This window comes from Rosa chinensis, chromosome 1, assembly GCF_002994745.2.
Source record: "Rosa chinensis cultivar Old Blush chromosome 1, RchiOBHm-V2, whole genome shotgun sequence".
Lineage (NCBI taxonomy): Eukaryota > Viridiplantae > Streptophyta > Magnoliopsida > Rosales > Rosaceae > Rosa > Rosa chinensis.
In genome coordinates this window covers 58,654,557-58,668,538 of record NC_037088.1, presented here as the reverse complement: position 1 = coordinate 58,668,538, position 13,982 = coordinate 58,654,557, and the positions used below count along the sequence as shown (strand labels likewise).

The 13,982-nt window shown below is 39.2% G+C and overlaps 1 protein-coding gene across 26 annotated transcripts; it reads left to right on the top strand.

The window, feature by feature from the left end:
• Positions 1-2,691: 2,691 nt before the first annotated feature.
• Positions 2,692-13,978, top strand: LOC112170846 (putative disease resistance protein RGA3). Of its 26 annotated transcripts, none has more exons than XM_040509718.1 (23): positions 2,692-5,975; positions 6,098-6,191; positions 6,330-6,486; positions 6,626-6,704; positions 6,789-7,154; positions 7,278-7,317; positions 7,821-7,982; positions 8,116-8,193; positions 8,289-8,420; positions 8,524-8,757; positions 9,392-9,486; positions 9,746-9,828; positions 10,043-10,119; positions 10,402-10,861; positions 10,966-11,043; positions 11,147-11,430; positions 11,502-11,578; positions 11,706-11,785; positions 11,871-11,953; positions 12,285-12,496; positions 12,571-12,719; positions 12,791-13,046; positions 13,214-13,978. In XM_040509718.1, exon 1 carries the CDS (start codon positions 2,961-2,963, stop codon positions 5,862-5,864), a length of 2,904 nt encoding a protein of 967 aa, XP_040365652.1. In that variant the 5' UTR covers positions 2,692-2,960; the 3' UTR covers positions 5,865-5,975; positions 6,098-6,191; positions 6,330-6,486; positions 6,626-6,704; positions 6,789-7,154; positions 7,278-7,317; positions 7,821-7,982; positions 8,116-8,193; positions 8,289-8,420; positions 8,524-8,757; positions 9,392-9,486; positions 9,746-9,828; positions 10,043-10,119; positions 10,402-10,861; positions 10,966-11,043; positions 11,147-11,430; positions 11,502-11,578; positions 11,706-11,785; positions 11,871-11,953; positions 12,285-12,496; positions 12,571-12,719; positions 12,791-13,046; positions 13,214-13,978. The 26 variants fall into 26 exon arrangements, with proteins under 26 accessions (XP_040365652.1, XP_040365639.1, XP_040365627.1 ...); XM_040509705.1 differs by having other exon boundaries at positions 10,040-10,119; XM_040509693.1 differs by having other exon boundaries at positions 10,006-10,119.
• The last annotated feature ends 4 nt before the right edge of the window (positions 13,979-13,982 follow it).

The window sequence follows — 13,982 nt, the reverse complement described above, 5'->3', positions numbered from 1 at the left end:
TATTGACAAACTTATTTGGTCAGCTACTACTACGGGAGCTTATTCTGTTAAATCTGGTTACAAGCTCAAAATTTCGACCCATACCCCACTTCGCTCCATACATCCTTTTCACTCCCATTCCATTAATGAGAAGGTTTGGAAATGGCTGTGGGCGGTCAGAGCCACTCCCAGAATTAAGCATTTTCTTTGGCGGGCTATTTCTAATGCTCTGGCAACAAATGATAACCGACACAGAAGGCATCTATCTACTTCCCCTATGTGCCCTATCTGTGATGCACATCCAGAAACCATTAAACATGTCTTATTTCTTTGCCCGTGGGCGACTAGAGCTTGGTTTTCTCACCCTCTTTCCTACAGAATTGATCTTCAAGCTATTACATCCTTGGATAGATGGATCCTTGCTCTGTTTGGTGACCATCTGGCAGTTCAGGATGCCCAGTTCACAACACATGTGGTTTATCTGCTATGGTACATTTGGAAGCAACGATGCCGCACTGTTTTCAACCACACCTCACCGGATCCAATTGCTGTTGCCTCAAGGGCTTTTACTGCCTCGCAGGAATTTCTCATGATGCCCCGCGCCCTAAATCAGAAGAATCCATTGAGATCCTCGTCAGAGACATCCCAAGTTGCTGGTTGGGTTGCTCCGGCCCGGGGAGTGCTGAAAATTAATACTGATGCGGCTTGGGATCCAGAGTCCCTTGTTTGTGGTTTGGCAGCTATTCTGCGAGATTCTGCAGGGACCTTAATTGGCGGCTCATCTCAAAGAATGCTAGCCTCCTCCTCTATGGCGGCTGAAGCTCTGGCTCTCAACCTTGGCCTCAGTTTAGCCTCCTCTCTCTCTCTTTCTTCTTTTCAGCTGGAATCCGACTCTCTGGTTCTGATTTCAGCCTTTAAAAAGCCCCACTCGGCGGTGGATTGGTCGGCTTCTCAGATTGTATCTCGCACTCGTGTTAATGCCTATCAGTTTACTCGTGTTAACTGGCTTTGGACCAGTAGGAATGCAAATGCTGCTGCAGACTGTGTGGCAGCTTTGGCATCTCGCAGGGTGTGTCCGGCGGATTGGGTCACCAACCCTCCTACCTCCCTCATGCGTATTCTGCTCTTTGACGCGGCTGGCCCTCCTCCATAGCTTGGGCAATGCGTCACTGCTAGATTTTTTTAGTCTGTTACTTTCTTTCCTTTGTGCCTCTCTGGCCTTTGTTTGCTTTGTAATACCAAAAAAAAAAAAAAAAAAAACACATGCCTACGCATACACACATAAATAGTTATTGAGATTATCGAATTACATAATTTCTTTTTTGATACGAGTCTGATCTTTCTCACATCCATTTCACTCACATGTTACTATGTTAGCACTTCTAATATTAGTCAACTGATTGAGCAGACAAATGGGGCTGTCCCCCGCCCCACCATGTTTTTCTTTTCATATCAAACAAACTCTCAATTATGTACATTGGCATTATTTTCCCCACTTTTTCCTCGATCATTAAGATGCTTCTCGACTGTCTTCTCTTTTCTTTCCCACTCGGGAAAAAGTGTCAAAACGAGTAGAGACTTTTTTTTTTAAATTTGTCGACAATGAATCAGGTAGTCAATAACAAGGTGAAATGGTTACAGCAATCCAGGGTTGTGTAAACGGTAAGCACTCAAACAACATTTCCCAACTGTTTCGGAACATGTTGAAAAAGGATTCGAGTTTTGCAGCAGAAAATCAGGAGAATTTTACTTATGCCTCACTTCTTGATTAATCTCCATACATCACCCAAAAGATATAATGACATGTTTACTTACTTGGAATGAAAAATAACCATGAATCGGAGACAAGTGGAATGGGAGAAGAAAGGAATCGGTATTGATTCCGGAGGAATGATTCCTAAACTCATCTCCCTCATTCGTAATCGAATTCTTGAGTATTCAGGAATCAATTCCTGATAAATAGGTGGGACCTACACCAATTCTGATTCCTTCATGTGTTAGTAAACACATGAATTCTTAGATTTTGAAATTGGGGAACAAGTAGGTAGGAGTAAGGATTGCCTCTAACGACTATGGAAATTGATAGGATTGCCTCTAACGACTATGGAAATTGATCGGTCACAACCAAGGAAATTTTTTTTTTTTTTTTTTTTTAAAACACTCACCCCACTCCCACCCTTGATGGGGCTCGAACTACTGCCTCTTATATATGAGACCAAAGCCTTACCACCCCACCAAACACACACACCCCAACTAAGGAAATTCAATAATGATAAAATTAGTTCCATTTGTTAAAATTTATCTTCATTCCACCCAAAATATATGTGATTATGTATCTCCATAGATGCATTCACAACATACATAGTTCATGAGATATTCGGATTAATTAATTTTGTATTTAGCATACATGGTTTCTCCTCATATCAATCATAATTCCAATTATGCATATTGACATAGCCAAAGTGCCCCATTATCCCCACAAAGATCGATGCTTCCAGATTGTTTCCACCTTTGTTTTCCAGTGTGATTCATATCACTCGGAAAAAGTATTGAAAGAGTAGAGACGTCTTTTTATCTCTTCAATAATTTATTTTGGTCCATGACACTCCAAAGCAAAGTCAACATCAAATAAAATCCAGCACAGAAACGTTGATGTTAGAAAGGGCCAACTACTGTCTGCAGAGAACAAATTCTATCACCATTACCTTGAAGCCGAAAGCAACTTGGTCTTTACTGTTTACTAGCTTCCTTTGATAGATAAGAAATTTGAGTGTCAGTGGTGTGAAACTATCGCTGATTGCAATCATTGCATTAGTAAGTCGCGTGACACACGTTGAGCTGAGACATTAAAGCCACCCACACATTAGGCTGAGACGATTAATGCGATATAAAGTTGGGATAGCACGCCATTTCTGTTAGTTGCTACTCCGTATTTCTCCTCTTTTTCACTTTCATTCCAGATCAGACCTTCAAGTAAGAACATGGCTGAAGTACTTGTTAACGTTCTCCTTGAGCGTTTGGCTACGATCACCCTTGACAAGGTCGGAGGAGAGTTCAAACTGGTCACTGGTGTTGAGAAAGAAGTCAAGAGCCTCACCCGCAATCTCGAAGCTATTCAAGCTGTGCTCGAGGATGCAGAGCAGAGACAAGTCACCGAGGCCACCGTGAGACGTTGGCTGAGTGTACTGACTGAAGTTTCCTTCGACATGGATGACGTGTTGGATGAGTGGATAACTGAAGTTCTGAAGCAACAAATGGAGAAACAAGAAAAACAAGGTGAAAATGCTCTTATTGTTACTACTAAGAAGAAGGTATGCTTCCCCTTCCTTTCCTCTTGCTTTTGTTTCGGCCAAGTCAATCAGTTAATGCTTCGTCACGATATCGCTGTGAGAATAAAAGACCTAAATGAAAGAATAGCTTCGATTGCTAAAGAAAAACAAGATTTTAGCTTTCAAAACATCACAAGGGTCTCCGAATTACCTGAACGACCAAAAACTACTTCTCTTCCTAATGTTAAAACATTCGGTCGAGATGAGGAAAAAAGCCTCATAGCCAGCAAGCTGCTGAGTGAGAGTAGTGAGGGAAATGAGGTTCCTCTTATCATCCCTATTGTAGGGATGGGGGGAATGGGCAAAACAACTCTTGCTCAATTTGTTTATAATGATGAAGAGGTCAAATCTCATTTTAACAAGAGAATATGGGTCTGTGTCTCAGACCCTTTTGATGAGATCAAGATTGCTCAAGCTATCATTGAAGAAATAGATAAAGATAATAGTTCAAAAAGCTCAAATGTGTTGCAAACCCTGACGCAATGTATATATAAATTGATTAAGGGTAAAAAGTTTCTCCTGGTTTTAGATGATGTTTGGAGCCCAAACTCTGATCAATGGGAAGAATTGATCAAACCTTTACGTTATGGTGCTACTGGTAGTAGAGTATTGGTGACCACTAGAAAGGAGGAGGTTGCTACTTTAATGAAAGCAACAACGACTCAAATGATCTCTTTGAAGGCATTGAGCGATGCATTTTGTTTGTCATTGTTCTATTACAGTGCAAACATGGACGAGAATAATGTGTCTAAAGAGTATAAAGATATTGGATTGAAGATTGTGAAAAGGTGTAATGGGTTGCCTCTTGCTGCAAAGACATTAGGAAGCCTGATGCGCAATAAGAAAAAGATTCATGAATGGCAAGCTGTTTTACAGAGCAAGACATGGGAATTGAAAGAGATTCAACAAGATGTTTTTCGACCACTACTACTAAGTTATCATGATTTGACTCCAGCAACCAAACGTTGTCTTTTGTATTGTGTTACATTTCCAAAAGATTACGTGTACGATAGGAATTATTTGATTGAGTTATGGATGTCGCAAGATTATTTGAATGACAAAGACAATAAAGAAAAGATAGTAGTTGGTCAAAATTATTTTGATGACTTAGCAATGCGGTCATTTTTTCAAGATATTGAGGTAGATGATGAGAATGGAAACATAAAATGCAAAATTCATGATATTGTACATGACTTTCTACAATATTTGACCAAGCATGAATGTTTGATTTTGGATTTTGAGTTGGATGCTAGTGAGAGAAGGGATGTGTCAAAGGATAACATTCGACATTTGACTTTAGTGCACGCAACAGGGAATGAGTCATTGGCACATTTTCTCCTCAATTGTAAAAAATTACGTACCTTGATGGCTATAGATTCATCCAAAAATTCCATTGGCCCATTGTTTGAGTTGATAGTACAATTGAAATGCCTTAGAACATTAAGCTTGTGTGGTCGGTGGAGGGAGAGTAGTCTCAGAGAAATTCCCGAGACGATAGGTGGATTGATACATTTGAGGTATCTTGATTTATCCGATAATAACGAGTTGGAAGAATTACCCAGCTCCCTGGGCAGCTTATACAACCTGCAAACCTTGCGACTTGTTGAATGCTGGAATCTCAAAGAAATTCCCGAGACGATAGGTGGATTGATACATATTAGGTATCTTGATTTATCCAAAAATAATAAGTTGGAGAAATTACCCAGCGCCCTGGGCAGCTTATACAACCTGCAAACCTTGCGACTTGTTTGTTGCTTGAGACTCAAAAAAGTAGATGTGCGAGGGCTGATTAACTTGAGGCATCTTTATGTTGAAGAATGTGAGAAGCTAGAGTTAATTAAAGGGATTGAGCAATTAACAGATATGCAAAGGCTAGATGAGTTTCATGTCGGAGATGGTGATGAAGAAAACAAGTTGGTAGATCTGAAAGACTTGAACCAGCTTCAAGGGAGTCTTGATATTCGTATTCGAGGAAATCCAAATATGGCGGAGAATGCAGCAGCAATTATGGTGAATAAGGCTCACCTCCTGCAATTGAGGCTAGTTTTCCCTTTGGATTCTGATGAAGGAGAGAGTAGAGAAATTATGAATGGCTTAGAGCCGCATCCAAGTTTGGAATCTTTATCCATCGACAAGTATAGAGGCGGCGCCTTCTCCCATTGGTTGTTGTCTTTAGCCAGCTTGAGAATGCTCAGCCTTGAGACTTGCACGGAATGTGGGGTTTTGCCTCCTTTAGGGAAACTGGCGTCCCTTGAATCGTTGTCCATTTCGAATCTCGCAAGAGTCTCAAAGGTAGGAATTGAGTTTTTGGGAATAGATGATGTGCAAACCTCGTCGTCTTCCATTTTCATATCATTCCCCAAGCTGGAACAACTCCACTTCTTCGAAATGTGGTCATGGGAAGAGTGGGTAGGAGTGGAAAATAATAATATTACAATCATGCCACGCCTCTCTTACATGACAATCCATGGCTGCGACAAGCTAAAAGGACTGCCGGACTTCCTGCGGAAGACACCACTACGGGACTTGGACATCAGAAGCAGCTTTGAGTGTTGAAAACCTTTACAGACCAGGAATAGCTGAGGAGTGGGCCAAGATTTCTCACATCCCAAGCATCTAGATAGAAGACGAATCTGGAAGGTGATGCATCTCTCGATGAATGAAAAGGTACATTAATTTGCTTCTAAGAGTGGCAGTTGCTTCAATTAATTGGATATTTCTTATTAAATTGGATTGATCGATGTGTAATTTCTCTATCATTCACTTGGTCTCTTTAATTCACATTCCAGGCTTGAGCTTCTCTCCAAACAATAGCACATTTTTAAAGAGGAAAGGCCTTAAGTAGTCTAATGCTACGTTTATCATATATTTTCAACCCGGCCGGTGAGCTTGATATCTTCGTACCTGTTATTATTGGTATTATATGTGCTTCTTAGTATATATATGTGCTTCCTCAGATGCTCAACTTTTTATCAACTTTAGCCATTTTTACTTCTTTGGCTTGATTTATTCAAGATACAGGTAATTTCACTGCTCTGATCTTTATGCCAAGTCCTGGACCTATTAGAGAAGTTAAGTCGCTTATATACAGCAAAATGAGCAAATGATGATTCACGGCAATGTGAATAGCTGAAAGGATGGCTGAACTTCCCAACACAAGATGGTCCTCACTCCTCAGGTTTGTTTTTCTTTTCTGCTGACATTCCAGATGGGAAATCTCCCACAAATCTTTTTATGGTTTGTAATTTATTGATTCTCTTCTGTAATTCATTTTTATAGATAAGTCCTCTAATTATGTATGAATGTATTTATTGTAGATGAGAATCGCACCAGGCTACTTGTAATGCTCGTATTAAAGCTTGCTATGCTTTCAGAATGGCATCAGACTATCAGAGTGTAAGCTGCATGCATACCTATTTGAGATTATATCATAACTTGAAGTTCTTGGTTTTCAAGTTGGACTGATTAGCTATGTCACAGAAAACCTTTTGGTTAATCAGATGGACCGAGGATGGAGCTTACTCAAGAGCATCTCTTGTAGTCTCTGGACTTTAGTTATTGGGAAGCTGTGCAAGGTTTTCAATAGTCCCAAGCCTTTGTTCGTTATCAATTTGTCACTACCGCCAACTGAAAGCACTGCTGGACGAAGACACCACTGGAAATTGCACAACTGCGAATGTCCAATTCTCGGAGACGTTTACAGAGAAGGAGAGGAGCACATCAAATTAGATAGTCTTAATTGATGCAGCAAGAAGATGAAGATGAACCCAAGAATGATGATTTTAGTTTATATCATCCCAAGTGACCTGTATATCCTCGCTCCTTTCCAAAGTGATGATTGAACATGTATGGATGCTTCCTTCAATATTTCATAGTCGCATGCACTTGCTATTTATTGGATATTTCATATTTCATAGTCTCATGATTCAACTTGAGGCATAAACAAGTTAATTGAGTCCTGATTACCAGGTTGAGTCCAAGGACGATGATTCCCCTGTAACCATTGCAGGTACTCTGAATTGAATCATTGTCTCTTCCTCATGTTATATATATGTTTTGTTGAAGTTGTGCATGTTTGCATTATGTTCTAATGTAGTTTTTGGTGATGGAGTTGTTATGGTTTTTGAAATTGAAAAAAAATTGATATGGGTAGTGTCAATGAAAAACCTCTGCTTTGTTTTGTGTGTTGGGTGGTGTACTGTATTGTCAATGTATTCTGAACTTTAGTGAAACAAGGCTCAACTTGTTCATGTTTAGGTACTAATGTTACTACCTAGCCATGTTGGTTTTTGTTGAATATTTTGCTGTGTGGGTATTAATTATCTGTGGCAAACTTTTGCAAGCTACTGGTTTTGTGAGGTTAGATGTAATCATGTAAACAATGGATGCGTTTATTATTGGAGAGTAGAATGTTGCATCTATTCCACAGCAGCCATTATATTTGCCTCTTATCGATGGTTGCTAGACAGTCTATCATTGATTTTCCCTTCTGATACATCATTAAATGAGCAGGATCAGGCAGTCCTGTTTTCAGCATTGATGACAGAGCCTTTAGGATACTGAAGAGGTCAAAGATTAAAAGAGTTGCTGGTTAATTGGTTAAGGTTGTGCTACCTCAGATGCTGAACTGAACTCCCTGTCAATTTAGGTGCTTTGATTTCTTTGATACGAAAGGTAATTACAGGGCGGTATGATTTAACTATAAGAAACTAAGAAAGATGAAAAGAGCATTATTATCTGTCTGTAAAGCTATGATTTTTGTCTGAAGTCTCTGGATCTATTAGCAAATGAAGTTGCTTGTACACAGGAAATCATGATTCATGGTCATTTAATTAGCCGAAAGGATTGCTGGAATTCCCAAGACAAGATGATCCTCTCACCTCAGGTTTGTCCTTCTGTTGCGCTAGCTGACATTCCAAATATACTAAATATCCTATAAATGTTTTGATAGTTTGTGATGATTATCTTCTTCTAATTCAGGTTCTAAATACGCCCTCTAGTTTTGTTTATATTGTAGTTAAGAATCGCACCAGGCCACTTGTACTGCTCAGGTTACCACTTGAATCATTTGGAATGGCATAGGAATTGTCAAGCTAATGTGATGCTAATTTGGTAAGCTGCATGTGTACGTGTGTGTGTGTATTAACATAACTTGAAGTTCTTGAATTTCAAGTTGTGAGTAATTCAGATTTCTTAAAACCTTTTGGCTGATCAGAGTTGGAGCTTAGTCAAGCAGCCGAGCATTGTTCGAGTGTCTGGACTGTATTAGAGAATTTAGAGTATTGGGAAGCTAGGCAAAGTCGTGCAAAACAAGCTGTAGGGAGAAAGTTTGTCCTGGAATTGTTTCTTTGGTGTACCGAGGGCGGCTAGATTCTACTCCTTCTGATTTGAACTTATATTTTCATTGTTCGTCCTGTGACAATAAGCTAGGGAAAGACTTGAATCTATGGTACAATACTTTTGTTTCTCTTGTTTGTTTTCTGGGGATAATGGGATATAGTCATATTTTTCATTACTTCTTTAGATTGTTATCTGGAGTTCTGGACATGACTGGTTTAGCTCAAGACCTTCTTTAATGTCATGACTATGAGTTATGATTCCTTTTCATCTTGTAGTGCTGCATAAACCTTCTTTAATGTCATGACTATGATTTATGATTCCTTTTCATCTTGTAGTGCTGCATAATGCTATAGAAGGTCATGACTATGAATTATGATTCCTTTTTCTTCTTCTAAATTTGCATGTTTTAGTATCCTATGATAGTTAGTCATGGAAAAAGAATAAGCAAGTGAAATTAGTGCAGAAAAATGCATTGAATGATAACCACCTTACAAACATTATAGATGATACATTTAGCATGATGCATCAGATGTGCTAGTTAGAAGGAAAAACATCAAGATGACCACCTTACAAACATTCACGGAATGATAACCATGAATAGTGTAAAATTGATGGAATGATAACCATCCTTAAAAACCATTATACATAAAGGTAGTAGAAGAAAGTCTTTTATGTTCGTGTAGCATTGATTTTCTTTTATATTCAGGTTATAGTCAAGTCCTCTTACTATGTATTCATTGCAGGAGAAAATTACAACAGGATACATATACAGCTCACATTGAAGCTCGAAGCATTTAGATTGGTATTGGCGTTATAAAGCTTATGGGATGCTACTCTGGTAACCTCTGTATATCATAACTTGAAGTTCTTGGTCTATGGGTGTTTGTGGCACATATATCTCTGTCAGCCTGAGACTAGTTTTGAGTAATGCGTGGCACATTGCTTTATTTTTTGGGTTGTTTGGGTGCACCTAGGTTATTAAAGCTCAGTCAAGCAGCTAAGGCTCCACCGGTCACACCTACACGGCTACACTTGCTTAGGTGCTTGCTTTCTTGTAGATAAGAAAGCCTTCATTCACTTTTGTTTCCCTTGTCCAGTAGGAGATTCTCTTTAGCAAGGGATGGGGCAAATGATCATGCATCCAACATTTGATTGGAAGTTCACCTCAACTTCTAAACAGGTAACACTTCCATTGTCTAACTTTGTAATCAGCATTTGTCATTATACACTTGGGATAGTTTCTTTGGTCTACTAGGTGTTCTTGTATCCCTTCTGCTGATTTTGACTTATTTCTTCATTGCTTATAATATTCTGCTTCCTCTGGCGTGTGTAGAATTGATTTTCTGATTCAATTCAGGTAAGTAAGTCCCCCAATTTTGCATGTATTGTAGAAGATAAATGTGGAGCACAGATTGAAAGCTTGAAGCATAGAATCGCCTTGGAGTTGCAAAACTGATGGGATGCTACTTTGGTAAGCTAACACCTCTCTATATCATAACTGGTGCCTTGAGGCAGGGATATAGTGAAACTGCTGTTACTTGTGAGTTAGGTTGCAACATTATCTGAGGAAATGCCTTCGTCCCTTTTACATTTTCTGAAGTTTTTTTTTTTTTTTGGTCAATTATTAGATAACATTTTATCTTTCAAAAAAAAAAATTTGTTTGACATCTTTCTGTTAACCTATGTATGAGTAGCACTAAGTCCAGCATCACAGATTGACTTTTAACTGTTGTGGTTATTCGGATGTAATTAGGTGAGGGGTGCTCAAGTCGAGTAGCTGAGGCACCAATCAAACTACCACCCGACAAGGTGTGGAATGATCATGATGTAGAGATTAAAGAAGGTTAAGAAACCTTGATTACTCTTGTTTCCCTCATTCACCAGGAGATTCCCTTTTGCACAGGATGGGGAAAATGAGCATCCAATTAATATGATTGGAATCCCAGCTCAACAACTTTCCTTTGTCTTGAAAATCAAGTCATGCCTCTCTGAGTTGACAATTTCTTACTGCAACAAGCTAAAGCACTGCCGACCTTCGTGTGTAAGACACCACTACAGAAATTTCTCATCGAAGGATCTCCAATTCTCCAAGACCTTTACAGACATGGAGTGGGCCAAGGTTTCACTCACATCGCAAGCATCAAGATACAGTCGAATCTGATGATGCATCTTTCGATGAAGATGATTAAACAAGATGACTGATAAGTGAAAAGGTACATTTGCTTCGATGTTTAGAGTCACAGTGGCTTCATTTAATTGGATATTTCATATTTGGACGTATAATTTCTCTTTAATTTGTTTGGCCTCTTTAATTCAGATTTCAGACCTCAGCTTCTCTTGGAACAAGCACATTTTTAAAAGGAAAGATTTGTCTAATGTCCATTTTTTCGAACTGGTGAGCTTAATGCATACCTGTTATTATTTTTATTACATGGGACTGTTATATATCATATCTTTGGATTTATAATTGAATCATTTATTACCATTATGTATCGTAGGGAGGCATGGCTTCAACACTGATTTCCAATGGATGTCATCATTGGAGGGCAGAAAGGAAACATCAGGCATTGTCTTCCCCTAGCCTTCAAATACATCAGTGATTAGTTGAGCATGTTCTTGCAGAGTTGTAGCATTGACCGAAACCCTTGAGGGTATTGAAGAGGTCAAAGATTCAAAGATCTTACTGGTTGGTTATAAATGTGCTTCCTCAGATGCTCAGCTCCGTATCAATTTTAGTAGTTATTAGTTATTACTTCTTCGGCTTGATTTCTTCAAAATACAGGTAATTTAAATGCTGTGATTTTTATGCCAAGTCTCTGGACCTATTATCCAAGCTAAGTAGCTTTTATACAGCAAATGATGATTCATGGCCATGTGAATAGCTGAATGGATTGCTGGACTTCCCAAACAAATTGATCCTCACCCCTAAGGTTTGTCTTTCCGTGGTGACATTCCAGATAGGAAATTTCCCATAATTATTTTGATAATTTGAAATTTGTTGATTTTCTTCTGTAATTCAAGTTACATACTTGTCCTCTAATTATGTATCCATTGTAGATGAGAAGTAGACCAGGCTACTTGTACTGCTCATATTGAAGCTTGATGCATTCAGAATGGCATCAGACTATCAGAGTTTGGTAAGCTGCATGCATACCTTGTTGTATATTATATCATAACTTGAAGTTCTTGGTTCTCAAGTTTGACTGATTAGCTATGTCACAGAAAATCTTTTGGTTCATCACATGGACCGAGGATGGAGCTGAGTCAAGAGCATCTCTTCCGAGCCTCTAGAAGTTATTGGGAAGGTATGCAAGGTTGTAACAATGACCCGACATTGGAGAAGTTAGACTCGGGATTGTTCCATTGGTCTAACTAGATCCTGCTAGCTTGCGTGTCCTAACAATGACCTGACATTTTTAGTTCCTTTTTTCTTATGGTGCTGCATCTTAATTACCATAGAAACTCTAAAGTTGCATGTTTTAGTGTATCCAATAATAATCAGTTATCAACAAGGCAAAGGAAAGTGAGATCAGTCCACAAAATATGCTTGAACTATAGCCACCCTTATAAACCATTATACATTGAGCATGATGACATCAGATGGTTTTTTTAAGAGATTTATCTTACGACTGTCAGGAGAGGTCACAAAAAGCACCAGGTGTGCCTGTTGTTGAAGCTTTGACGGAACCCATGTATCAAGTATTCTTCATAGTTGGTAGTCATGCACTGCATATCGAAGATCTTCCTGGTTGGTACTTTAAAGGAAACATACGAAGCTGACCATCACCAACTCAGAAATTCATCATACAACTTCGAGCTCTTGTTGTCAAACTTCTCTTTCAGTTGAGGTAACCTCTTCAAATCACTTCTCTTTCAGTTATTTGATTAATTTTTTTTTTTAACTCTTTTATTGCAATCCTAGGGATTTATTCCAGCTCATGTTGATACTAAGCTTTGGAGGAAGATGACTACATGACACCCAATTCTCTTTTTGCCACTGCTGACAAAACATTCATTGTGAGGGATCAAAGAGAACAGAATGTGGTTCATGAATCTAATGGCAATGAAGAGGTAAAACTTTTGAACTGATTAATTCGATATTCATCATCTACATGCTTAATGCCTCTTTCTTGACTTCTCAGTTTGGAGAGAGTCGGCCCCCTTCTAATGACTTGGATGAAATTCAAGAGGAATTGTTGGTTTATCAAAATGTTGGCTCAGAGGCTCAGACCGCATGCAGCGTCAATGTTGAGCCACAAAAGGGTTAAGAAATTCAGATTTCGGAACAAGCTGTTGAGCACACAGCTAACCCCTGTGGAACAGCAGAATGAGACATCAATGAGTCCTGTGATTGAACAAGACCGAGGGAATACCAATGAAGCAGCCACAATTTTCAGTGTAAGTATTACTTTATCGTCCAAAAGTTCTATTGAATCTCAAGGAAGCCATGACATGTCTTTTGTTGACTCGGTTATAACTATTGCCATGCACTAACATTGGTCTTGCTGCAAGTTTATTTCTGGCTCATTCATTTAGACTTAACCTCTGTTTTTACCGCCGCATAGGAATCGTCAGCGCCAAGTAAACAAAGTGCTGGAACAAGTTGGTCCTTCTGGTGTTGTGATTTTAGAGGATCAGGTTGAAGGAACTCCAGGGGATGGAGACAATCAACCTAGCCGAAATGTGTTTGTACCAACCATCTCGGTAACTCCATCCCCAACCATCTCAATCTCTCAACTTGAGACCTCAAGTGAACATGACAATTTCCAAGCTGCCATAAACCAAGTTGTTACTTCAATTGATGGCGTCACGAATTCAATTGACATTACTCCTGGCAGCAAAGAAACTAGGACTGTTTCTTCACCAGCAAACAGCAAGTTCCAATCTGTTTTGGTCTCTATTGATCGCTCATACCATCCAAAACCTCCAGAGATCTGAACGTCAGATCCCAGGGCTCAAAAGCCAACTTCAGAGATCTGAACGCGTGGTGGATGACCTCAATCACGGTATAGACCAAGCCCTTGAGTACGAAGAAAGCATTGAGGATGCCAACCTCCAAAAGCAGATGGTTTTTCAACTTTTTCGCCAGATAGAGTCCTCTTGCATTTGGTCCTTGACTTGCTTTCAAAAGTTGCAAACTTTTGTAGTATTTCTAATGGGATTGCAGCATGTCCGTTGTTTTTGTTTTACAATTTGCTCTTCATGAATGGGCTTTTGTTCTAAATTCTAATGAATGAAGGCTTTGATTCCTGAACAATTGAGGATTAAAGATCTTTAAGCTCTTGGTCGGTGGAGTTTTTCGGTCATAGATGTTCAAGTTGGCGTTCTTATCCC